Source organism: Oculina patagonica, chromosome 4, assembly GCF_052425735.1.
Source record: "Oculina patagonica isolate OP01 chromosome 4, crgOcupat, whole genome shotgun sequence".
In the NCBI taxonomy this organism is placed as follows: Eukaryota; Metazoa; Cnidaria; class Anthozoa; order Scleractinia; family Oculinidae; genus Oculina; species Oculina patagonica.
In genome coordinates, this window is record NC_135761.1 from 16,544,826 (window position 1) to 16,569,261 (window position 24,436).

A 24,436-nucleotide genomic window follows, 5' to 3' on the forward strand; every position below is an offset into this window, starting at 1 on the left:
TGAAGTAGTTGAAGTATACTCGTATCGGGATAGATTTGGATCACCTAGTTTTCGCAAAACAAGTGAGACACTACAGAGATCAATTCCTTTAGCAGGAGTATCCAGGAACGTGTTCAGCACGGTGTTTTCAATGCACTTAATACGCTATATCATAAAGAATCTTGACTTCCGCTTTTCCTGGAAGAATCACTAAAATCACGTGCTGTCTCGCGCGACCGATCTTTGGAAAGTTCCAGTTTCTTCGTAGTTCACGCCAATATTTTGCTGTGGATCTACGAACGAAAGTTGAAGATAAAGATCTTTGGCAATGGAAGATTCAGGTAACTATAATCTAGAGCAAATGTGTCGTAGTTAGGGCCGGGTAGAAAGATTCGGTCAAGAACCCCGGTCTAGAAAACGTGGAAGCAAATTAATACCGACGTATTCAGTCGGTTATTCAGTTTTTACGACAACAGTTCATTCTGGCATTTAGGCTCCTGATTGCTATTTTTGTCCGCTATCGTTTACTTCAGTCATGGCTTTCTTTAAACTCCCAGAATCTCCTTATGTTTAAATTTGTGCAATTTGTAATTCTCAGGTCTTATGGAAGGCAGTTAAATGTAAACAAATTTATTTTCTGTCCAACTCGTGTATAAATCGTTACATGTTGAGATTACTTAAATAGCAGCATAGAAGTTCGCTACATCAGTCCGAGTTATATTATTATTCGCTGTATCCCTGCGATAAACTGGTCAATGATCGGGTTGGAAATCAACTGGGACAAGTCGCTTAGCGTAAGGAACTTCTGACATTATTTTCAATCCTGTTCGATGCATGGCGAAGCGATCGAAATTCTGCCTTCAATTAAGGGATTAGAAGTGGGCGCCCGGCTTTCCGCGAAATGTACTGTCGTCTATATTTGGGACATATCAAATTCTGACGAACCCTGATTGTTTTTTTGAGTCAGCAAAATTTCTGTCGGGAGAAAATGTTGAATTTAATACACAAACACAGATGAAACAATTTTAATACCCTTGACTGCCTAAGCGCAAACAAATTATAAATTTGAAAATATTGAAGGACCGCAGCCAGGACACAACATATTATAAAATTTTAAACGATCTCTACTTAAAAATTTTAAAAATATTTTTTTCGTTTTTTTTCACCGCCTCAAGGGAAAAAATTAAAAAGGGCACTTTCCCCTGAAGTCTTTTCAAAATATTTTTTTTTTTTAATTTTTTTATTTATATTAAATTATAAATTGTCTGCATCCTGACCTTTGTGCCTTTGTTTTAGTCACTCGGTGAACGAAGAAGCATAAAAAGTAGGAAGAAGCGTCAGTCATTGAAAAATTATCGAGCAAGTAGGTTAAAAAAGACAAAAGGAGCAAAATTTCTTTTTTTTTTAAGCGTCTAGTATTAAACGGGTTAAAAATGGCTTCGTTTTATTTAAGAATTTTATTTGCATTTGAATAGAATCTCATCCTTTAGCTTCGTCTGTGATTTTCTGTTTTTCTGTGTGCGTCGATTCCAAAAAGGCTGCTTTCTTTTATAAACTGAGTTTTTTTTTTGTTTCAAATAAAATCAGTAGAAAGTCATAAAAAATGGGCAAAAGACTTCAAAGACTGGCACCTGTATCGGGATTTGTTGAAATAATTCGATAACCATTTGTTTTTCATAGATGTCACGTACGGTTACTTACATATCACGCTTGTTCGTTTCAGCGTGACGATACTGTCACTTGTCACGCTGCGCGGATGTCAATTTGTAACGTTTCACAAGTCATATAAACTTAGCTTTAGCGACATCTTTATTTTCTTTCCTCATTCGTTCGTAATGCACATTCTATAGCTCTCTATAACCTGGGGAAGATGTTCAAATACGTATGCCTGGCGGGCCTACTTTGGTAAAGGAAGAGTTTCCAAGACAGTAGACTTGCTCTATTCTTTTCTCTTTTTGTCGATAGAGATATTTGAATCGATCTCTTGCAAAAAAGTAATATAAAATTGCGCGTTGAAGACTGCGCGGAATCTATTTGTCTGTGGATATTGGCGCATAAAGCACACTAAATTTAGTCTCGCGGCGGATCAGCCGCCATTTTGATCTCCAAGAAAGCGCGCGCCCTGAGCGACTTGAAGCAAGTCTATCTAGATAGTCACGGTTGTTATGTAGGGTAGGATGGGAGAGTTCAGTTTAGGCAATTGCAAACTATAGTCTAGGCAAAAAAAAAAAAAAACTATAGTCTAGGCAAATGTATGGTAAAATGAAGCTCAACTGCTCGCTTCCCAACACAATCATACTTCCAAAATTCTCGGTCAGTAAAATAGGGCGAGGTAGTTTAAGTCGTTCGTAATTCTATACACAGTTTGAACAATCACACATTTGACAGAAAGAGCTGTCATTTAGTTACCAACTAAATGAAACAAAGGCCTCGACCACCGTAACTACCTGATGCTATATGCTAGTTTATAGACTTTGATTTGGCTATCTTTCTGTACTATAACACCCTTAAAGCCATAATTACAGTCAAACCAATCATAAGGGGCAACTTGGCAACTTGCTCAGGCAAATTTCAATAGGCCTTATTCGTATTCTCGGTATTGGACTGGAACCTTGCAATGGAGGCTAATGCGGGTAATCTTTTCAAATGCAAATGACTTGAAGCTGTTTTAAATGATATTCCCCCGCATGAGCCTCCATTGCAAGCTTATAGTTCCAGTCCAATACCGAGAATACGAATAAGGCCTATTGAAAGTTGCATGTTGCAACGAGCAAATTGTCAATCAATATTGAAACGTTGTGCCGCAACATTGCAGAGTTCCCATCAAAAGAACATCCAGTTTGACTGTAAACTCCCGGGCCGGGTTGTTCGAAAGCCGAGCAAAACCAGGATTAAACGTTGATCGAGGGTTCAATTTCTCATGTAAAATGTTTCCATTGCTTATGTTATCTGGAGTTTGAGATTAGTCGACATCAAAACTGGAAGACAGAAAAATACAGAGAAAAAAAACCTGGCTAAAAAGCTAAAAAAAACTAAATCAAAATTCACGCTAACACTGGATTAGTTTAGATTTTAGTTAGGTATAAATTGTACTTTAACGCTTGTAATTTTTAACCTATAACTTAGTTTTTAAGAATTTTAGTTTTTAAGCTGTAATTTTAACTGTTTGTCTTTGTAATGCGCATTTGAACATTTACGTATGGAATTTGCGCACAACAAATTCGTAATTATTATTATCGGACGTACCGCGAAACGCAATTTGTGGTTTTTGTTGATAGTGCGATCGCGTTAAAGTATGTCTTAACATTCTTTTACCAGGTTTTGCGTTATGGCAAACTGTGGCCGTGGTTCCAAAGCGTAATGTGAATGGTTTATAAATAATCATTATTTATTATTATTAATCGTGCTTTGAGCAACCGGGCTCCGAACTGCACAAGCCACGCTTTGAATAGAGACTTTGAAGTCTAATAAAATTAACAGAAATCTTTTTTTTCCCCGCAGGTTATTTGGAAAACCCAACAAATTCAATAAATGCGAGCTGTGATCTAACTGGTAAAAATATAACTGTTGGCATAGCCGCGACAGCCTTCACAGTGTCGTTCTTAACCATACTAGGAAACGCTTTAGTTGTGATCGCCATTGCAGTGGACCCGTACAAAGAGTTGAGGACCATTCCCAACTACCTCATCCTGAACCTAGCCGTGTGTGATCTCTTCGTTGGCCCTAGTGAAGTATTACTGGGATTGCTTCATTTTTATCCCGATTCATCACACTTGTATTTGGTGGCTTACACGGCTATTTACTTTTCTATGGTCGCGTCTGCTCTAACGATATTAACACTGGCATTTGAACGCTATATCGTGGTGGCTGCGCCGCTCCAAAGCAAAGAGTACCTGATTTACTCTCATCTGAAACTGGCCATTGTCTACATATGGCTTATAGCTGGCTGTGTGGCTTCGTTGTCCTTGCTGAACAAGTGTCACGAGGCAGAGTATCAACTCATAGTTGCTGATGCGATCGGCATTCCAACAATGCTTTTTATGATTGTTATTTACCTAAGGATATTTTGCTTGGTGCGAAGATTTATTCGTCGGGACCTCGAAGACAGCGTTGGAAGTGAACAGCAGAGCTTGCTTCGAAGCTACGACCAGTTGGCTGAAGGCATCCGCAAACGAGAAAAGGAGGTAGCCTACTCTGTCTTCCTGTTCGTTGGTGTTTTCTTCTTGTGCTGGGCTCCTTGTTTTATCATGGAAAATGTCATTTATCTGGATAAAAATCCGGGGCGTCTGTTAGCAGTTGCAGACTGGGTCAGGTTTTTAGGAATGCTAAACTCATTGTTGAATCCTTTGATATACGCATTTAGATACGCTAAGTTTAGGAAAGCGACTGTGGCGATATTGTTTTCATCAATTTATCGCCTTAAGAATGTGACGTTGCTTTGAAAGGGCTTGTTACTGACACTATAAAAGGCGATTCCGTAATAGTGATAGTACTTTTGAAACTGTTAATAGTTTGAAACGAGTAACTATAGCTGACGTGACACCGAGCAAGCCAGCGGGCCACGGCCAACCGTGCAAGCAAGCAGGCATGTATTACCCTTAACGATAAATGAAAGCTAACCATTCTCAGGCATACCGGAGTGTAAGGCCACGAGGAGCGAAGCCAAATACCGCTAGTTAAGTAACCGGGGTGTTATTTAGGCTCACCCGAAAGCGAGCCATGCAAGCCAGAATACCTTTCGTATTATAAAGTCGTACCACGAGCTACATGAGCTAACCGGAGTGCTATTTTGAAAACAAGTGTGTTATTTAAGCTACTCGCAGGCTTGACTCACGCGGATCGGTAGCTTGCTCTTAGCTTTGACATGACCCGTTTGAAACGAAACGAAATAATCTTTTGTAGGGTGTACGAAAGGACATATTAAACATGATTTCCTTTGGACGGAATCTCTTTGTGATCAGAATCGCGTTTTTCCAATTTTAATTATTGAATTTTCTGTAAATAGTGTGTGATAGTGAAAAATATTTTTAAATAGTGTGAAATAATAAAAATTTGAATCTGAAATCTATGAAATCCAACATGGCGTCAACATACGTAGACGTCCGTGGTAAAACGTCCGGTCGAAAAATCCTTAGTTTCAGATTTTGATACACAGAATCGGCGACTTCCTAGTGGCAGACTTTGGCGCCTGAAAAGTTTGTACCCAGAGGCTTGTTCCATTTGACCAGCGAACGTGAAACGAGCGGCCTTTCTCGTGGAAAGTTCCGACAAGAGGTCAGGTTGTATTGCGCAAGCCTAGTTTTTAAAAGCATTTCTCAACGAACTCCAAAAAGCTGGAAGTAAAAAAATTGATGTTTAATTCCGGATTTTTTTATTGTTTATAAAACCAATAAAATTCGTTTCTGCAACAGAACTCTTAAGAACTCTTATAAAGAGTTACGTGTTTGGCCTGAGAACAAAGCTGCGCTTTTTTTTTTTTTTACCTCGAGGGTTTTCTTCTCCGCCTTTTTTGGATTTGAGCCATAAGGCCCTAGTGGTGTGTTTTCCAAGATTGATATCCCTGTAGCCCTTCCAGAACTGTTTCAATCTTCAACAAATAACCCTTATTTCATCTCGGAATTAAGTTGAATCAAATTGATCTACCAAGCGAGTTTAAATGAATTGATAAAATAAAGTAAGATTTAAAAATTCGTTTTTTTTTTTTTTTTTTTTTTTTTTTTTTTTTTTTTTTTTTTTTTTCTTCTCCAGAAGCTTAAAGATATGACACTGGACTCCTTTGAAGCTATACTTACAGATATAATTTAATATACAGGAACTCTGCATCGATAAATGTACACTCTGTTTGAATAACAATACAATTACATTGTCAGCGCCTTGGAGTTTTTACACGCGCTACAAAAAGATTTGAAATACGTACTGGTACTGGTTAAACAACGTCTAAAAACTAATTCTTTTCTACTGTTTTTTTTTTTATATTTCCGTGTAAGTTCTCATACCTTTATGAAGTTTACATTGTTTTCTCTAAGTGATCAGTGACACTTGTAACCGAAGTGACGCTTCTGACGTTTCGTTAGGAATTTTGAAAATGTTTAAAAACGTTTTGATTACTTATTCTTTTTTTTTTATTGGCCATTATTGTATATCAATTCTCAAAACTGACACGGTGAGGTCAGGCAAATAAGACTGTTACAGATACCTAATTTGATTCCCCGGTTGGGGGGGGGGGGGGGGGGGGGGGGGGGGGGGGGGGGGGAGTGAGGGTCTGGATGGGGGTAGCTGGAATCTCTTAGTTAAATGTTCGGCAATTTCTCAGCCATCAGGTAAAATTTCAGTGCATTTCTCGCTACAGTTAATTTTCTGAACCTCAGGTCTAAGCTAACAGTGAAAGAAATTAGGATATCAGTTAACCCCATTCAGGCCCGCACTGGTGGTTATTTTGGAATTAATCCTCACTGATAAACGAAACATACCCGTCCCCTTCGTTACAGCCTCCTTTTGTGATATTCAACGCCACGCCATCCACAAACGAACCTCCCCCGCCCCCGGCTGTGTTAGGATCGACTCCACCTCCTGAATACCCGCCCCCACCCCCAGGAAAGCGCCCGCAAGCCCCGCCACCACCAAAACCTCCGGGACAATTCGACTGTTTGCCTCCCTCCCCTCCGTCGATGAATGACTCGCCTCCTTTGTCGCACACTCTCTTCCCACACGATTTTCCACTTTCAAAGCAACCTCCATTCCCATTTAGACCAGCACCGGAGCCAGAGTCCGGTAGTAAATTTGGGTCAGTATGTTCACAAACAAACCCCCCTTCACCATCACTCCCGGCACCGTTTGTGCCGCTTCCATTAACATGATCATTTCCAGGGAAACCATCTTGCGTCGCACCTCCCCCTCCCCCGCCCGCTACGAGAATAGGGCTCCCTGAGAAATACACGACAAACGTTCCACCACCGCCACTTCCTGGATGGGATTGAGCTTGCGAAGAGCCTCTTTGTCCAACAAGAACAACAAGTTTGTCTCCTTTGTTCAGCGTGACGTAACCTGTAACCTTAGCCCCCTTGCCTGCTGCTCCTCCATAAGATCCCTCTCCTCCGGATGCCCCGCAGGCCTCGACGCGGAATCGTCCAGTGAATGGCACAATCCATTCTTGTTTACCGTCGCTAACTTTCGCATCCTGCAGTCCGGTTCCAGCGTATCCCGCATTGCTATCTGGACCATCTTTGCCCGAGGCACCAAGTGTGGTAAAATTGTACAAGGCTAATAAAATTCAAATAACAACCCCGTTTTAATACGTGAAATTCTCGCAGCCCCGTATGAGACAAAGTAAAAATTATAACGTGATACTGATAACGTTATACGCTTTATGTAAAGTGGCATATGTAAGACCGCATTGCTGAGTAACCAGTGATTCGAAATTGAGATCCAAACTGTTTGACGATGATCAGTTTTCTCTAGTTTAACCTGGGTTTTCTTCTCTTAACAGTAATTTCTAAATTAGCATCATATGACCCAATGGATTGACAGTCACCAAAGCTCCTGTTTTTATTTGTAAGTTGTGCCTTCGGTGATAGTTTTGTCCGAAGGAGCTATTTCACGGCATTTTGAAGGAAACCTTAAAATAATAGTTTTCTAAAGTAGAAAAACACCAACGAAGAAATAAAAAAGCCAAATTAAAACAAACAAGGATAGTTTCGACAGACGAAGACATTTTTTTTCAAGATGCGTTGTCCGTTACGTAGCTTCTTTAATTCGGTCTTCACACGCTGCTAGCCCTTCAGTACATGTGCACACTTTCGGTAATAAGCTTTCTTTTCGTTTATTTCTTATTCCTTATTTAATATTGGTTACTCAACTGCACCTTCGTGGGAACCTTTCATAAACCATTTATGTACATGTAACACAAAAATTGAGCATCTTGCATTGTTAAAGTTATGTTTCCACTGTAAAATTGATCGTTGGTTCAGAAAAGTTAATCAGATATTGCTTGTCTATATAAAGACGTAGCTGTTTTGTGAAAGGGACAAGGTAGTTAATGTAACATAAGCATTAGCTATTCGTAAATAGATTTTGTGTCTTTTTCACTGATTTCGCAAGGACCCCAAAAATTGTACGTTCGAAACAATTTTTTGGTGATCACTAGTTAAGCCTGGCTCACACGTGTGACGAAAATGCAAATGCAAAATTAAACACAAATGCAAGCAACGTAGAATGCAAACGCAAGGAACGTAAAATACGCAGACGTAGTTGAAAACTTCAATTTTTCCATGATGGCGGACAGGTCACGCCTCGCTTGCTTGCGTTAGCGCTTGTATTTGCGTTAGCATGTATAATAATGTTCACACGTGAAGCAAGCTTAAGTGCAAATACAAGCGCGAGCTAGGCGCAAAAATATGGACAAACCCCCATTACTTGCGCTTGCATTTCTGCTTGCGTTTGCTAGTTCACACGTGTTTCTCCAGCATTTTCTGTCTGCATTTGCGCTGATTTGCATCGCTGGGGTGAACCAGCCCTAAGTTCCAGCACCAATCAAAGAAACGCGAAATCAGTCAATAATAAAAAGAAATCTATACATGTACTTACAAATTTTCGTTTGGCAGAAATTCCCAGTCCACGGAATATCACACGCACAGACATAACTTTGCTTGTTCACTACACAAACGCCGCTATTTTGACAGCCCCGCCATCGACAGTCACCCTACAAACCAAACAAAAGTACGTTAAATTAATCGTGCAAGCTGCTGATAAGCAAACGTGCGCAATTTTTGGCAAATTTTCGTCGAAGCTTTTATAAAGTTCTAATTTTTGCTATCCAAACAAAAAATTGCGCAGCACTCGAAAGTATTTGGAAAGTTGTCAAGCCATCATTCTGCGATCGGTTGCTTAGCAACTGTGGTCGTAGAACAGAATTTGCAAGAAATAGACTACGAGCCCGAGTTTTCTATGAGCAGTGAAATTATTTTAGTAGAAACGCTAAAGGCTCACAATTTTATACACTTTTGTGCCAAAAATCAAGAATAATTGTCTTTTAAATAGCAACGCGTGCACGATCGTGTTCTATCAGAACGGCCGTTTTTATGAGACGTTAAAGCGCTCTCGAGACGACTTTAACGTCTGGTATAAAAACGGTAAATAAAACAGACGCCTTTAAGCTCTTTTCGTAACGGACAGCTTTAACGACTCAGACGTTAAAGGCGTCTAGTATAGAAACGGGACGCCGTAAACTAGTATAAAAACGGTAAATAAGACAGACGCCTTTAACCTCTGATGGCTTTAACGCCTTCGTGTCCACTGTTCTCCGACTGCAGAACCCAGTCTTTTTTTAAATTTTTTTTTCTGAAAACCGTCTACTAAATGCGTCCCGTTTTTATACTAGACGCCTTTAACGTCTAAGACGTTTAAAGACGACTATAGACAACTTTATCGTCTCTAGCATAAATACGGCCAATAGAAAGCAATGGGAGAACCAATGAGATTTACGGATTTCCAGTAGAACACAGCTAAGTTAAAGTAAATGAAGAAGCGTTCTCAAGTTGAATTCTCGGAAAAAAGATTTTCCGAGTACCCCCCCAACGGGAGTCGAACCCATGACCTTCCAAGATTACCGGTTGGACGCTCTAACCACTGAGCTATGGGAGACTCGTGGTGAGCGAGGTCATATACTAGGTTCTTATGAGTGACACACGTCCTGCTAACTGCAAGGCTCAATATGTCGAATTGAATGTGGATAAATGTAAAGTGAAATTGCAACTTGGATAAAGTGAAAGTAAATGAAGAAGCGTTCTTCGCTTTATCCAAGTTGCCATTTCACTTTACAGCTAAGTTACTATAAGCAAATGATAGTTGTTATGTTAACGTTACGTTTCTCCAACTGTCCGATTTTCTTTAATGAACAATATATTCGAGATTTTCTGGTAGATCGAAATAATTACATTCACAAACGGGAAGTCTCGACAAGACCAGCTAAAAAAGCCTCTGTCGGTCTGAAAATCAAGACGTTTTCATCATTAATCATTTATGCCATAAAAAAAAAACATTGAAAATGTTAAAATGTAAAAATATATTTCCGTTTAGCTTAAAAAAAAAGCTTAAAAAACTGTGGTAAAATCTTTTTATCGTCTCGTCGAGTTCCTTGTTCGTAATGAAAAAGTAAACTAGCCTGCACGAAGTAATAAAAAAAATCAATCCATCAGTTCCATTGCGTGAGAAAAATTGTAAATAAAAAGAGATATTTTGGGCGCGCTGCCGTTTTATCACGAAATGTGGTAATACGTTTTCTTTGAGTTTCGCAAATAAAGTGGGGCGTGTAATTAGAGATCAATTAAAGTTCAGTGAAAACATGTCACGACTAATTTGCGTCTAAAATGGTGGGGTGCCGGAAATTTATTTATTGAGTCTTTAAAAATAAATTGAGGCTGTCACAAAGGGAAAATATGGTCCATTTTATTTTCCTCCTACTTCTTTATTAATAAAGTTGGCGATATATATCATTTCCGTTAAATTCTGTCCTCTTGTCAGCCCAAAGGAAGCAAATATGCAAATAGCAGGTCTCGGCTGAATTTGACACACTACGAAAAACGATTGAATTCATCTTTTTAACCTTTAAGCAATAAAGAGATTTTTTAGATAAACCAGTAATTGTTTGTAGAATTATTCTGGTAGAAACCCGGTTCAGTGTATTTGTTTTTTATTTGTTTTATTTTTTTTTTGTATGTAAAATATTGTGATATTGTTAATGTTTTTTTTTTTATTTTTATCGAAACAGAAAATGTATTTTTTAGGAATACTGATAAAAGCATCGCTCGATCAAGCAGACTAGTCGCGCAGGCGTTAAATTTTAACGTGGTAAGTTTCGCGTCTTATTAAGCACATGGGCATTTTGTCTGCGCATGCGCAAGATAAATCAGAATTCCAGATCGGCGCCATTTTCAACGTGTGAGCGCGCTTCGGTGGATTTTCAGCTGAGTGATCTACGCACTTGGAAAGCTTTCATGAACAGATATGAAAGAGAATAACTTTTTTACATAGTCGTCTAACACTATGGATACTCGTGGTGTTTACCGTGACTTCGGATGAGGATATTTTGACGATCAAACTGCGAACAAAACAAGAAAAATCCCCAAAACTGTGAAGTTTGACTTTTGATTTACGAAAGTTCAAGATGTCCACAGGTAATTTGCCTGACGAATCACACATTTGATTCTTGCGTTTGGTTCGGCACAGTTGTAGAATCATACGAATTATTCTTATGATTCTCCACAATTGTAGAATATGTCATTGTATTTGGAAATAATTTTGTTGTGTGTAGAATCAAACACTAACGATCTAGTGTATTTCACAGGTCTGTGGAATCAAGCGGGAATCACACGTATTATAACTTATCATTCTCCGCAAAAGAAGAATACATCGCCGTTGTATTCAGAAAATAATAATTGTGTATCCTGTAAAATAGTTAAAATAAATCCAGTTGTATCCCGAACAATTCGAACCTTCCGCTATCTCGAATCTTTTCAATTCCCCTCCAGCTCATTTTCCTACTACGTTTAACCATCGATAACTTTATCTTCCGTATACCGGTAATTCCAACCTTCTCGATTTCCTCTGAAGGCTTGAATTGTCTGTAGAATCGAGCGGGATGACAAAATCGACCAGCTGCAGTTCTACAGAGAATATATTTCGCCATCAAAACTCAAAAGATGTTACCCAAGAACGCATGGCTACAGAAGTGAGGCACTTACCACTTGACTGTTCGGCTACACAGTTGTTTGAGTCTTATAAACTACAGTAGCTACTAAACATGCAAACAGTAATTTAAATAAAACGTGGAATACTTCGCGGAATACTGCGTGGAATACTGCCTGATTCTTCAGGTGGTTTGTCAAATGAATATTTATTCCAATGCTCGATTCGACAGATGAATGTTTGATTCTATTAAAGGAAGACAATCCGCCCAATGCTGCTTGTCGGCTGCGTTTGCGCGATGAAAGTCAGCAGTGGAAAGCTCCTCTTATTACTAGTCGCACTTTACCCCCATATATCAATAAAATAATCAGAACTCCTTCGCCGGTCCTTAGTCTGTTACCTTCACTGTCTACCTGCACTTCGTGTCCACAATACTCACACCAGGAAATTGAGCCAGCACTGCAGTAATCTGTAAAATGCGGTAATTTTCATTCGTGCCTCCGAGACCGGGAAATATTAAAATGCGATGGCTTCAACTAAATCAGTGACTTATTACACAGGTATGTAGAATCAAACAACAGGCTAAAATATCTATATATTATACAATTATTCTTCGAGGCAATCCTATGCGGAATCACACGATTTATTTTCTAAGTTTACAACCATGTGTAGAATCGTTTGGATTTGATTCAGCCAAATTGTGTACGCAATATTATTCACGCAACTGATAGAAGGGTACCTTTACGCACCTATTAATGCTCAGAGAAAATATCTGATTTGTTTATATGCACGCATGCTCAGTGATGTCATGGACAGCATAGATGGTACCACAAGTGTTGCAGGTTTGTAGTCCTTATAACTCACAGGAACTTCACTGTTAAACATCGAAGATTAATGGATGTTCCAGACGAGTACACTACTCAGGAGACCCATGCCCACTGCTGCAGCTTATGCGGAAACAGTGGCTCGCTCAAAGCAGGGGTAACTTTTTACATAACATACTTACCTACTTTGTGACTGATAACTCAGCAAAGAAAGCCACTAAATGATTTTTTTTAATAAACATTTAAGCTTATGCAATAGTCTCCAAATTTTCGGGTTTTGATTCAATAATAATGACTATTTGATTCTTCGAATTCACCGTATGATTCTACACGAGATTTCATGTTTTTCGCACATGATTCTTCACATTGTTTCTCGAAAACGTTTGATTCCTCGCATGAACAAAATAATAGTTCACGTGTGATTCCACAAATGAACATTTGATTCTTCGAATATGCCGCATTCAAGCGCTTGATTTTTCAGCTGATTTCTGTGAAATCATACGCGTTTGATTCAACAGTGGATATTGAAACAACTGTAGAATCAATTGTGGAATACATCGATTGATTCATCAGGCAAATTACCTGTGGTCCATAGGAGACGAACAACACCGAAGGATAATCTCAAGATGTTGAGGTTCTATGGGCTTAAATCATTGGTTGTATTGTTAAGACGATCGTCAGATACACGGCCCTATTCAAGGTAGGAAATTTGGAATTTGATCTGATTTTGTCTCCACTTCAAAGCGAATTTGCATTTTCTTTCCAACCGCCCCCAAGTTTCAAATCACTCCAGACAACATTGTCTTTTTTTTCTCTTTACAGCCGTGTAGGACTCCAGGCTTAAAAAAATGTTCCAGTGTGCAAGATTTTAATCTTCTTATGAGAGCTTTTGGTGAAGTTTAATTCGGCAAATTTTAGTAGTCTTTCCAGCCGTGGATCACAGAGGTCTTTGGTCTTGCAGCTCTACAAATCTCCTGTACAAGGTATGTAGTGATTCACCTTTGCCGTGGTTGCAGTCTCGTTATGTCACACTTTGACTTCAATTTATTTTTTCCTTCGTTTTAGCGGGAATTTTGTCGTTGCATTTTTTTGCCTTCAAGTGCTTTCTTGAGTAAAAACTGGTGAAAATCTCTTTTATTTGACTCGCCCCCAAGTTCCGCAATACTATCAAGACTTTCTTTGCTTGTTCCTCTTTCATTATGTCTAGTTTATTTATCCAAGAAAAATGTCTGCACCTTATTTTGTGAAGCAAAACTTCTGGCCTTCGCAGTCGAAGATGGCCACTCTGTGTACGAAATATGTAGATTTCGAACCGAATGGCGTAAGCTTTATTTCACTGGAATGCCTCTGACTTGCAAACGACTGGAGCTCTCTCGATTTTTATTTTTTAACGACTACGGTTGTCATGCTAGGAAAATGTTTGGAGAATGCAGTCTGGTTTATAGCAGAAGAAAATGTTTTGGAACACGCTGTAATGCCCAAGTTTCCTCTCATTTTAAGGTATGAAGTTTTGGAAAAAAGGTGCTTATGTTTATAATTGGCATGTATGGCAAGATGTGTGTGCCTTCAGCACCTGTTTGTTTGGGTTTCAGTACTCGCAGGAGAGACGCCTTTTATAAGCAAAACTCCACACAGAGGTCAGAGTGAATTTCTGTTATTCACAATGCTTTTAAAGATATCCAAAAATACAATAAGTTCTCAGCAAATACTACAAATAATTATTTAATTATATAAAAGTTTTTTTGCAAATGTTTTGTAGGCATTGGCTTCAAATGGAACCACTTATAAACTTTGCCACAAACAAAATAAAAATAGATTGATAAAGGGCCTTTTACATATGTTAATTCATAGGCCATGTTAAATGACTCTTTTTAAGATACAATATAATAAATTTTAGTATAAAAACATTAATCTACAGTGCATGAAATGTGCCAGGAAGGAAAGTTATTTCAACAGGCACAAACCAGCCATGGTATCAGTTTGTGTTCTCTTATTATTCTTGGAGCAAAACATTGCTAAGATAGGAAATATATCTACTAAGTATTTTGCAAAATAAAGTCACAAGAGAGGCTTTGTAATTTGATCTTAACAAGGTTGCTGAAAGACTATTTAGCCTTACAATGTATTTTAAACTAAGAAAGAAGCCATACATGTGTCTTTTGGACTGAGAAATATTTTGAGTTTTAAAAGTTCAGAGCAGGAAAGTCACGCTTGTTATTTCCTTATAATAATGATAATCATGTGAATATGAATAATTTTCTTACAAAACTTAAAGGAGCCATATCACGGGGATTTCGCAGATTGTTGGTCAAAACTGTTCTCACGTTAGGTTAGGCAACTTTAACCATGAAAAACATTATCTTTGAACATCTAAAGAAAGATATAACCTTAATCTGCATATAAAAAATCAAGCTATGGTTATAAATAACGATTTTTTTTAAGTTGCACGGAAACAATTTGAAAAATTAAGCCTTAATTTTTAAAGCTGCAATCTATTTCCATCTGAGCCATCCACAGCCAAAGACGCTCGTTAATAGTATCAGTGATCTAATAGACTATTATTTTTAGGTTTCCTGTGTTACAAATATAAATTTTCGCTGTTCAAAAATCTGTTAAAATCCGAAGTTCCTTTAAGTGATACAATGTACATGTACCATCTTTATTATTTACTACACATTTGATGATTTCGACATTGCTGATCCTAGCAGTATGCAGGACGTGTGTCACATATCAACCTAGTAAATGGCCCAGCTCACAACGAGTCTCTCGTAGCTCAGTTGGTTAGAGCGCCCAACCAGTATCTGGGAGGCCATGCGTTCGATTCCCGTCGGGGACTCAGATTTTTTTTTTGTCCCACGCTTGTGTCATGTTGAATAATTTCTTCACAATGCACATGTAGTTTTAAGACTGTTAATTTTGGTTAGCTCCAGGTTTGTGCATGATCTTTGTTCAAGTGGAGGTGAGGTTTGGGTACTTGTACTTTACTTAAGGCCTAAGATAGCTAGGTTTGCACCTTGTAACTGCGTTTGCCAGTCTCTGATAACCATTATTTGAAGGTACCTCACAAAGTTGCTGATATTTCCAGAGACACTAGTTGCAACAACACCTCCATGCAAGCCATGCTTGTGACTTTCAAACAGACAAATTTCTTTTTGGTTGAAGCATAATACCATTGTCTTGTCTGGCGGAACAATCAATACTGCAGCAAAGTTTGGATGTAGTTGATGGTATTCTACAAGATAGTCCTCAAGGTCTTCAACAGAAAAGAAACCCATGTCTGCAATGATTTCAAGCTTCTGGAAATTCTGGTCATTTTGTTGAAGGACCTGTCTGACATCTAGGTTTGGTTGATGGGCTGGCATGTTGAATGAGCTGTAAATCTGATTTCCTTTTATCATTGCGCTAGTGTAAATTGGTATGACAAGGCTTAGATCTTGCAATTGTTTAGGTATTAAAAGAGACCCCTCCAAAAATTTTTTGTCCAGTTAGTGCAGAAATTACTGTACATGCGTTGCTTCCGCCCATTCTTCCACCCATTGATGACTGGGATACGTACGAGGGCATCAACCACTCTGTCACATCTAAATATTGCTTCTGTGTCACAGATATGCGAAGAGTATCTGATCTTGGTGTTGAGGCTGGTTGGTCATTGGTACTGCTCTGGCTACCCTGGTTGGCCTTGTGCCACGAACAAGGACATTTGGAGCAATTAACATCATTACTGGCTGTGCATAGGCTGTTATCACAGAAATTACATTTAACCTGTGAGTTATTATTAAACCTCTTATGTCCACGGACAGGATGGTGACATTTTCTACAATGTGGTGGTGCCTTACTTGGAGAAGGTGTTCTGGTGCTAGGAATTGATCCTTGGCCAAGATCAGAACTGCTAAATGGTTGGGAAGCTGGATTGAGATTAGCAAGGTCGTTGTTAAGCTGCTGTATTATGTTATCATACTCCTCCCTCTCCATTTCCCTTAAACAAGTAATTTCATTAGAATGATCATCATCTGCTGCCACTGGTGTTGTTTGGTTAGTGTGATCATTGCCAGACTCTGGTACGCCATGGGTGGTGGATGCAGGATGTAAAATGGCTTGTTTTGCAATTTCACCCAGTTCATTTACTTTCTGTTTCAGGAAATCCTTACATAATGGGCATGACGTTGATCCAGCAAGACATCTGTCATGAAAAGAATGACAGCAACCATGCAAGATTGTCCAATTTTCCTCCTGGGTGGACATGTTACATTCAGGTAAGTCACATTTTTTTGTTGGATCTGGCTTGATGTCAGCATGATATCCTAGTGGCAAAACATTAGTTTTCATACTGCTGTTGGGGGCCATTGTTGGTAGTGTCACATGGGTTGGAGCACTGGTGCTGCTTCTGCTTTGTGAAGAAAACCGACTTTGTCCAGGACCCTGAGAGATTTTTCTGAACATTGTGGACAGTAATTGAGCACACTTGACTTTAAGAAACTGCAGCTGATTGTGCGAAAAAGAAAACTGTTTTGGTGCAGTAAAAAATGATCTAAAGTGGGACTGTTTTTCTTTTGACTGGAAAATGGATTTTGCTTTCTTTCTAAGGTCATCAGGCGTGTCATAGTCTTTTGTTTGTGACCGAAGTATGCTATGCGTGTTTTCAACAGGATATTCATCAAAGATTGTTATGTAATTCTTGAGCAGGTTATACAATTGTGGTGCATACTTTCCCCAGTGAGAGCACATGTTGATCCAAACGAGCGGAGCTTTGTTGTAGTGCCTCCGGCTTAAGCAGGTGAACATAATCCAAATTCTAATCATGGCTCTGAAGTACTCAGAGAACTTGTTGAGTTTAAAGGAAATACTGTATATTGACAATACCAAAGGTATATAATTGTCTAGCAAATTAAAAAGTGTCCCATACTCCACATCTTTGAACCTAGAGAACTTTGTTATCACCGTTCCTCGTATGAGAGTCCAACCTCCATACACAATTTCCAAAATCAGACTTACTCTCCAGGGTTTTGGTTTGTCTGCTAATTTGCTCCTAGGAAAAATTGTTTCATAAACTGTTTTGAAAAATGGGTGATAGCAATTAACAATGTGTTCCCTGCTGTTTAAGGATATGTGAAGTGGCCCAATAGTTGGCACGATAGACAAGATGGATGGCTGTGATGTTGTATTCGTGGGCAAGCTGTCTTCAGTTGGATTGTTAACCGTACCAGTGGTCAATGGAAATGAGTAGGAGCAGTGATCAGCCAAAGTATTGTCATGTTCCTGAGGAGCATCAGTCAACCCAGGATGACAGCCAATGAACTTCTGAAATGTTTCATATGCATTTTGCCTGCAATAGAATTGGCAAGGCCAATCCCCTGGCTGAAAAACAATAAACTTCCTCATATAAGCAGCCAAGCCAGTGTTCATTACAACATCATATGCAATATCAAAGTCCTCCTTTGACTTCAGTCTGAGCTCTATGAAATCCAACAAATGTAAATCATCCATTTTCCGCATTGTTCTAACATTATCATTGTCACAAATACTGATGTACATTGATCCTGTGTCTCTCAAGTTCGGGATTAAAAAATGCTTCGGTAAGCCAGTCTGGCATCACAGACGCATAACTAGAACTGATATCATGCATGCATGACGCAGATGTAATTAATTGTTCGCAGGATTCAATGTCAATGCCATTTTGGTCATGAACACAATTAGCTTGATCGACGGTTACTGCTGGGATATCCTTAAAGGCTTTCACAACGATTGTGCACATTCTCTTTGCCTCAGAAGACTCGTCGTTTTGTGGCCTTTTCTTTGTGTGCACCGATGTGTAGTCATCAATGATAAGTACAAGGAGCCACTTGAATTCTATTGCTTGTTTTACAAAATCCTCAAATGATTGGGAGTGACATTCAGACATTGTGTTTAAGATATTATTTACAGTTCTTCTTGCACAGCAGTGCCCCATAATGTGTTGTGTTTCAATACCTTCTTGATTTATTTGATTGCTTCTGAGGTACAGTGCATGGTCTATTTGCAGAAGATTACATGTTTGGCTCAGACAGTAGCATAAGTTGTAAATGAATGAAACCACCCTCTTTTTGTTCAGACAAACACGATCTGCTGAGTGCCTAGAACTTGTTATTGACTCCAGAATAGTGTCAAACAACTTTGTTGCACCAGCAGAAATACAAAACTCCCTAAAACTGTCTGGATCATACACAGTTTCTTTCTTGTTTGTTACCATCTCAGAGTAAATTCTCCTTTTGACCATCTCAATTTCCTTTTTCATGTCACACCCTGTAGTGGATTGGTATAACATTTACAAAAAACACAAAGATTGTAAAAATATTTAGCCATATTTTTCTTGCAAAATACAAGAATTTGATAAAGCATCCGACAGAATACCCTGTAGCTGCTTGCTTAATAATGACTGTTTATTTTTTGTAAGAAGGGCAAGGCTGTGTTACAGGTATTCATGTTGTACGTGTGGCTCACAGATTGTTATGTGTTAGTTAAACCGAAAATATTTTATCAAAAAATAAGCTGAATAAATAAACGAAATTGAAAAATGTACTCGAGTGCTTATCTACACCTGAAATAGTTAGGGGCAAAACCATTTGACTTTGGAGAGGGGGGGGGGGGGGGGTGGTTGTTTGACATCAAAAGACAAACTTTCCTCCAAGCAAAGAAATAATGTACATCTTTTTAACGAAGACAAAATATATCAGCCTTGTGTCTTTTTCATCAGTGGAAAAACGGAGAAGAGAATCTTTCAAATCAGAAATCTTCCAACCCTCCCCCCTTGGTGGTGAGGCACATTATTATTGCAAGTTTAGAGTAGGGAAAGAAACATCCATTTATTCTGGTCCAAAGCCGGCTGAGATGTAATGAGCCTGGTATCTCATAAAACACTAGATTTGTATAAAGTGTTGTCTACTGCGTTTACACAGGTGTGGAGGGCAGGGGAAAAAGTGAATTGGATTTAAATGGCTTGCGACCGGTTATTCTTCATTGAAGTTCCTTCTAAAGTGTAAACGTATTTTTATTCTGCCGAGTAAATTGTAGCTTTTAGGTGTGATACTGTTTTTTTTTCAGTTATGCAGAGAATGCTGTCTATACAATACAATGTAACTTATTCTTCCATTAAAAAGTCGAATGGTAGGAACCAAAAGCAAATAAATTAAATTACTTTCTGCTAAAATCTTCAATTTTTCCTCCATTTCTAAAAACGTTTCCTTTGGTATAACTACCATTTCTTCTGTTCTACCTGTACATGAACTATCACTGGCTGACTTTTCTGTTCCTAAATCTTTCTGTTTCTTTATTCTTCCTCTCTGATTGCGATTCATGCCAACAAACTTTCAACAAAAAAGTAAACTTTTGTCAAATTTTAAAGTTATTTATTGAAGCCTTTTTACAAAACGTATTTAAGTTCACAGGGAATGAAGCACACTGAATGTTCAATAATGTCTCGATATTATTACTAACGTGATGGAATCGTTTTCCAGTGCGTCGATGTTCCTGCACAGCTCGTCTGCATCCTTCACATATTACACCCGCGTTCGTACCATCTGTCAAAACTACACCAAAACAAAACTCCAACTCTTTCACATAGGCTTCTACCTTCTGAAATGGCCTCGATTGGGATTTCTTCCTGCACACCACACAACCATTTTCGGACTTCCCTGCACTATTACACAATTCACAAACCAATAAAAGAACAGCAACAATTTGAAGGCGCCATCGAAAAGTTTTCGCGAAGATCGCCATTTTTAATTCTTCGGCTATTTGAATTTGGCGGGAAAAAAGGACGCGTACGCGCGTCGCAGGCGCGTTTCAGCGGATTCCTTCATGAGAAGATCCTAAGCTACGCATGCGCAGACAAAATGCCCCTCTGCTGTCTTATTAAAAATATCAAACTGGCAAAAGGCCAACCATTAAGACTCAAACGGAGTTTATATTCAGTGTGCTGTAGAAACAACTTGTGAGTCCACAAACCGTCAGAAGCGAAGTGTTACCAGCTTGATTTAGGCTCAAGTTTCGTTTTACCATGTAGCGACCATAACCATGCAAAAAAGAATAACCCTTCGAAATACCCAGTTGATAAATTAGCTCCTTGTCGTAATTTAAATATCACAGGCCTTAAATTCAACCAAAAATGATTGTTACCGCGAATTATTGTTACCCCCAATAATTAACTTAAAAACTCCTTTAAAACAAAGCGATTTAAGCATGGATGGCATAATTTTTTTTAAAAAAAGATATTAAACGGATGCTCGGAACTTATTCAGTTGTGAATTGCTTACTAGACGATTTTACTTTAGCTGTAAATAAGAAAGATGGCTGACAAATATAAAATGTTTGAAACCAGCTTACCATTTCTTCTTTTGGAAAACGGGCGAAAATGAATCCGTCTTCATGATGTAAATTGTTTTCCAAACCCATCGAATCCATTGATTGTTCATCGTTTAACTCGCACAACCCTTCGCGTTGATGTGTGATTTCTTTGAAGTTTGTTGAATAACATCTTGCATTTGAAAGACAAGTTTGACTGCATGAAATCTGGCTAGGAGCAACGCTCGATTTAAATGTATACCCTTTCAGTCTTGAGTTTTGTTTTGTGAAGATCGCGCCTGGGTAGATTTTCTCTGACGACCAGACATGGCGAGAGATTAAACACAAGATCAGAAAAAGAAACGCACGTTTACAACGCGATGAAATTGCCATTTTTGTCAAGTACATTGTCTAGAAGCTGCATGGGACTGAAAGTTGCATCCAATTGGAAATATATGTTTAGGAAATGATAGAAATTCTGTCGTGATTTTTCCTCTGAGAAGCATTCAGCTGCAAATGTAATTTAAATGATAAAGACATGTTTTTCAAGAATGAGAATACGTTTCTAGAATCTATTAATGTCAAAACTATAGTCTAGGCAAATGTATGGTAAAAGTTTGAACAATCACACATTTGACGGAAAGAGCTGTCTTTTAGTTACCAACTAAATGAAACAAAGGTCTCGACCACCGTAACTACCTGATGCTATATGCTAGTTTATAGACTTTGATTTGGCTATCTTTCTGTACTATGACATCCTTAAAGCCATAATTACAGTCAAACCAATCATAAGGGGCAACTTGGCAACTTGCTCAGGCAAATTTCAATAGGCCTTATTCGTATTCTCGGTATTGGACTGGAACTAGCTTGCAATGGAGGCTAATGCGGGTAATCTTTTCAAATGCAAATGACATGAAGCTGTTTTAAATGATATTCCCCCGCATGAGCTTCATTGCAAGCTAGTTCCAGTCCAATACCGAGAATACGAATAAGGCCTATTGAAAGTTGCATGTTGCAACGAGCAAATTGTCAATCAATATTGGAACGTTGTGCCGCAACATTGCAGAGTTCCCATCAAAAGAACATCCAGTTTGACTGTAAACTCCCGGGCCGGGTTGTTCGAAAGCCGAGGAAAACCAGGATTAAATGTTGATCGAGGGTTCAATTTCTCCAATAAACTGAAAATGTTTTCATTGCTTATATTACCTGGTGTTTGAGATTAGTCGGCATCAAAAATGGAAAACAGAAAATATATAGAGAAAACCTCGCTGTAAAGTTGAAAAACTGAAATCAAAATTCACGCTAATCCTCGATTAGTTCAATCGCGCTTTGAAAAAACCGGGCTCCGAACTGCACAAGCCACGCTTTGAGTAGAGACTTTGAAGTCTAATAAAATTAACAGAAATCTCTTTTTTCCCCGCAGGTTATTTGGAAAACCCAACAAATTCAATAAATGCGAGCTGTGATCTTACTGGTAAAAATATAACTGTTGGCATCGCCGCGACAGCCTTTACAATGTCCTTCTTAACCATACTGGGAAACGCTTTAGTTGTGATCGCCATAGCAGTGGACCCGTACAAAGAGTTGAGGACCATTCCCAACTACCTTATCCTGAACCTAGCCGTGTGTGATCTCTTCGTTGGCCCTAGTGAAGTACTACTGGGATTGCTTCATTTTATTCCCGATCGACACTTATATTTGGTGGCTTACACGGCTACTTACTTTTCTATGGTCGCGTCTGCCCTGACGATATTAACACTGGTATTTGAACGCTATATCGTTGTGGCTGCGCCGCTCCAAAGCAAAGAATACCTGATTTACTCTCATCTGAAACTGGCCATTGTCTACATATGGCTTATAGCTGGCTGTGTGGCTTCGTTGTCCCTGCTTAACAAGTGCCACGAGAAAAAGTATCGTCTGATAGTTACCGATGCGATCGGTATTCCAATGATGCTTTTTATGATTGTTATTTACCTAAGGATATTTTACTTGGTGCGAAGATTTATCCGTCGGGACCTCGAAGACAGCGTTGGAAGTGAACAGCAAAGCTTGCTTCGAAGCTACGACCAGTTGGCTGAAGGCATCCGCAAACGAGAAAAGGAGGTGGCCTACTCTGTCTTCCTGTTCGTTGGTGTTTTCTTCTTGTGCTGGGCCCCCTGTTTTGTCATGTAAAATGTCATTTACCTGGATAAAAATCCGGGGCGTCTTTTAGCAGTTGCGGATTGGGTCAGGTTTTTAGGAATGCTAAACTCATTGTTGAATCCTTTAATATACGCATTTAGATACGCTAAGTTTAGAAAAGCGACTCTGGCGATATTGTTTTCATCAATTTATCGCCTTAAGAATGTACTAGATGACACCATATAAAGGCGATTCTGTAAATAGTGATAGTACTTTTGAAACTGTTGATACTTTGAAACGAGTAGCTATAGTGACACAGAGTAAGCCAGCGGGCCACGGCTGTATTACCCTTAACGACAAATGAAACCTATTAAACCATTCTAGTGTTATTTAGGCTCATTCGAAGGCGAGCCATGCAAGCCAGAATACCTTTCGTATTATAAAGTCGTATCACGAGCTACATGAGCGAACCGAAGTGCTATTTTGGTAAACCAGCGTGTTATTTTTGCTAACCGCAGTGACTCACATGACTTGCTGGCTTGCTCTTAGCTTTGTCATTACCCGTTTGAAATGGAAAAAGTACTTTGAAGGGTTCACGATCAAGTACATATTAAACATAACTTCCTTTGGACGAAATCTCCTTGTGGTCAGATGAAATCCAACATGGCGTGTTATCATCCGCGGTAAAACTTCCGGTACAAAAATACTTAGTTTCAGGTTTTGATACGGAATCGGAGACTTCCTAGCGACAACTTCTTACCCAGAGTCTTTGTTCCAATTGACCAGCTGTCGTAAAACGAGCGGCCTTTCCTGGAAAGTTCCGACAAAAGGTCTGGTTGAATTGCGCAAGCTTAGTTTTCAAAAGCATGACTTAACGAACTCCTTGGTGTTTATTCCGGCTATTTTTATTGTTTATAAAAGCAATAAAACTCGACTCCGCAACGGAACTCTCGAGGATCGCCAATCTCGTACCACGAGTCTTCGTTCTTTCGAGCGACTCTCGAAAGTTCCGTCGCAGGATCGATTTTGATTGGTTTTGAAAATAATAAAAATGGCCGAAAGTAAAACACCAAGAAGTTCGTTGAGTCACGTTTTTGAAAACTAGGCATGCGCAATTCAACCGGCAGTCCGATATTTTCGGACTTGCAATCAGAACTTTCCAGGGTCGCCCGTTTCCCGACTGCTGTCAAGGTGAACGAAGACCCTGAGTACGAGGTCGGTTTGTCGCTCTTTTCGTCAAGCTTGCGCAGTAAGAACGACATTGGCTGTTGAACGGAAAGAACAAAGTTGCGCGTGTGAATCTTATAAACCTGTGATTTTTTTCTTCTTGGCCGCCATTTTGTATTTGAGCCATGAGGCCCTAGTGGTGTGTTTTCTAGGAGTGATATCCCTGCAGCCCTTCCAGAACTGTTTCAATCTTCAACCAATAACTCTTATTTCATCCCGGAATTAAGTTGAATCAAATTGATCTACCAAGACCAAGCGATAAATAATTGCTTCTCCAGACGTAAAGA

The 24,436-nt window shown here is 39.0% G+C and overlaps 4 protein-coding genes across 5 annotated transcripts; 2 read left to right on the forward strand and 2 right to left on the reverse strand.

Annotated features, from left to right (window-relative positions):
- On the forward strand, window positions 1-23,567 carry LOC144649707 (beta-2 adrenergic receptor-like). Of its 2 annotated transcripts, none has more exons than XR_013569929.1 (3): window positions 1-320; window positions 3,481-4,620; window positions 23,307-23,567. XR_013569929.1 is itself a non-coding variant. In XM_078509270.1 (3 exons), the coding sequence occupies exons 1-2, from the start codon at window positions 308-310 to the stop codon at window positions 4,419-4,421; spliced, it is 954 nt and encodes a 317-aa protein (XP_078365396.1). In that variant the 5' UTR covers window positions 1-307; the 3' UTR covers window positions 4,422-4,429; window positions 23,155-23,286. The 2 variants fall into 2 exon arrangements, 1 of the variants encoding a protein (XP_078365396.1); XM_078509270.1 differs by lacking the exon at window positions 23,307-23,567 and adding an exon at window positions 23,155-23,286 and having other exon boundaries at window positions 3,481-4,429.
- LOC144649706 (uncharacterized) lies at window positions 6,278-21,223 on the reverse strand. Its single transcript, XM_078509268.1, has 3 exons — window positions 20,844-21,223; window positions 8,563-8,677; window positions 6,278-7,239 (listed from the first exon to the last, which is right to left on the reverse strand). The coding sequence occupies exons 1-3, from the start codon at window positions 21,207-21,209 to the stop codon at window positions 6,422-6,424; spliced, it is 1,299 nt and encodes a 432-aa protein (XP_078365394.1). The 5' UTR covers window positions 21,210-21,223; the 3' UTR covers window positions 6,278-6,421.
- Window positions 17,998-20,237, reverse strand: LOC144651613 (uncharacterized). The gene is made up of 3 exons (XM_078511552.1): window positions 19,956-20,237; window positions 19,657-19,825; window positions 17,998-18,764 (listed from the first exon to the last, which is right to left on the reverse strand). The coding sequence occupies exons 1-3, from the start codon at window positions 20,235-20,237 to the stop codon at window positions 17,998-18,000; spliced, it is 1,218 nt and encodes a 405-aa protein (XP_078367678.1).
- Window positions 22,317-22,973, forward strand: LOC144648190 (beta-2 adrenergic receptor-like). The gene has a single exon (XM_078507818.1). It carries the CDS (start codon window positions 22,317-22,319, stop codon window positions 22,971-22,973), a length of 657 nt encoding a protein of 218 aa, XP_078363944.1.
- Window positions 23,568-24,436: the final 869 nt, after the last annotated feature.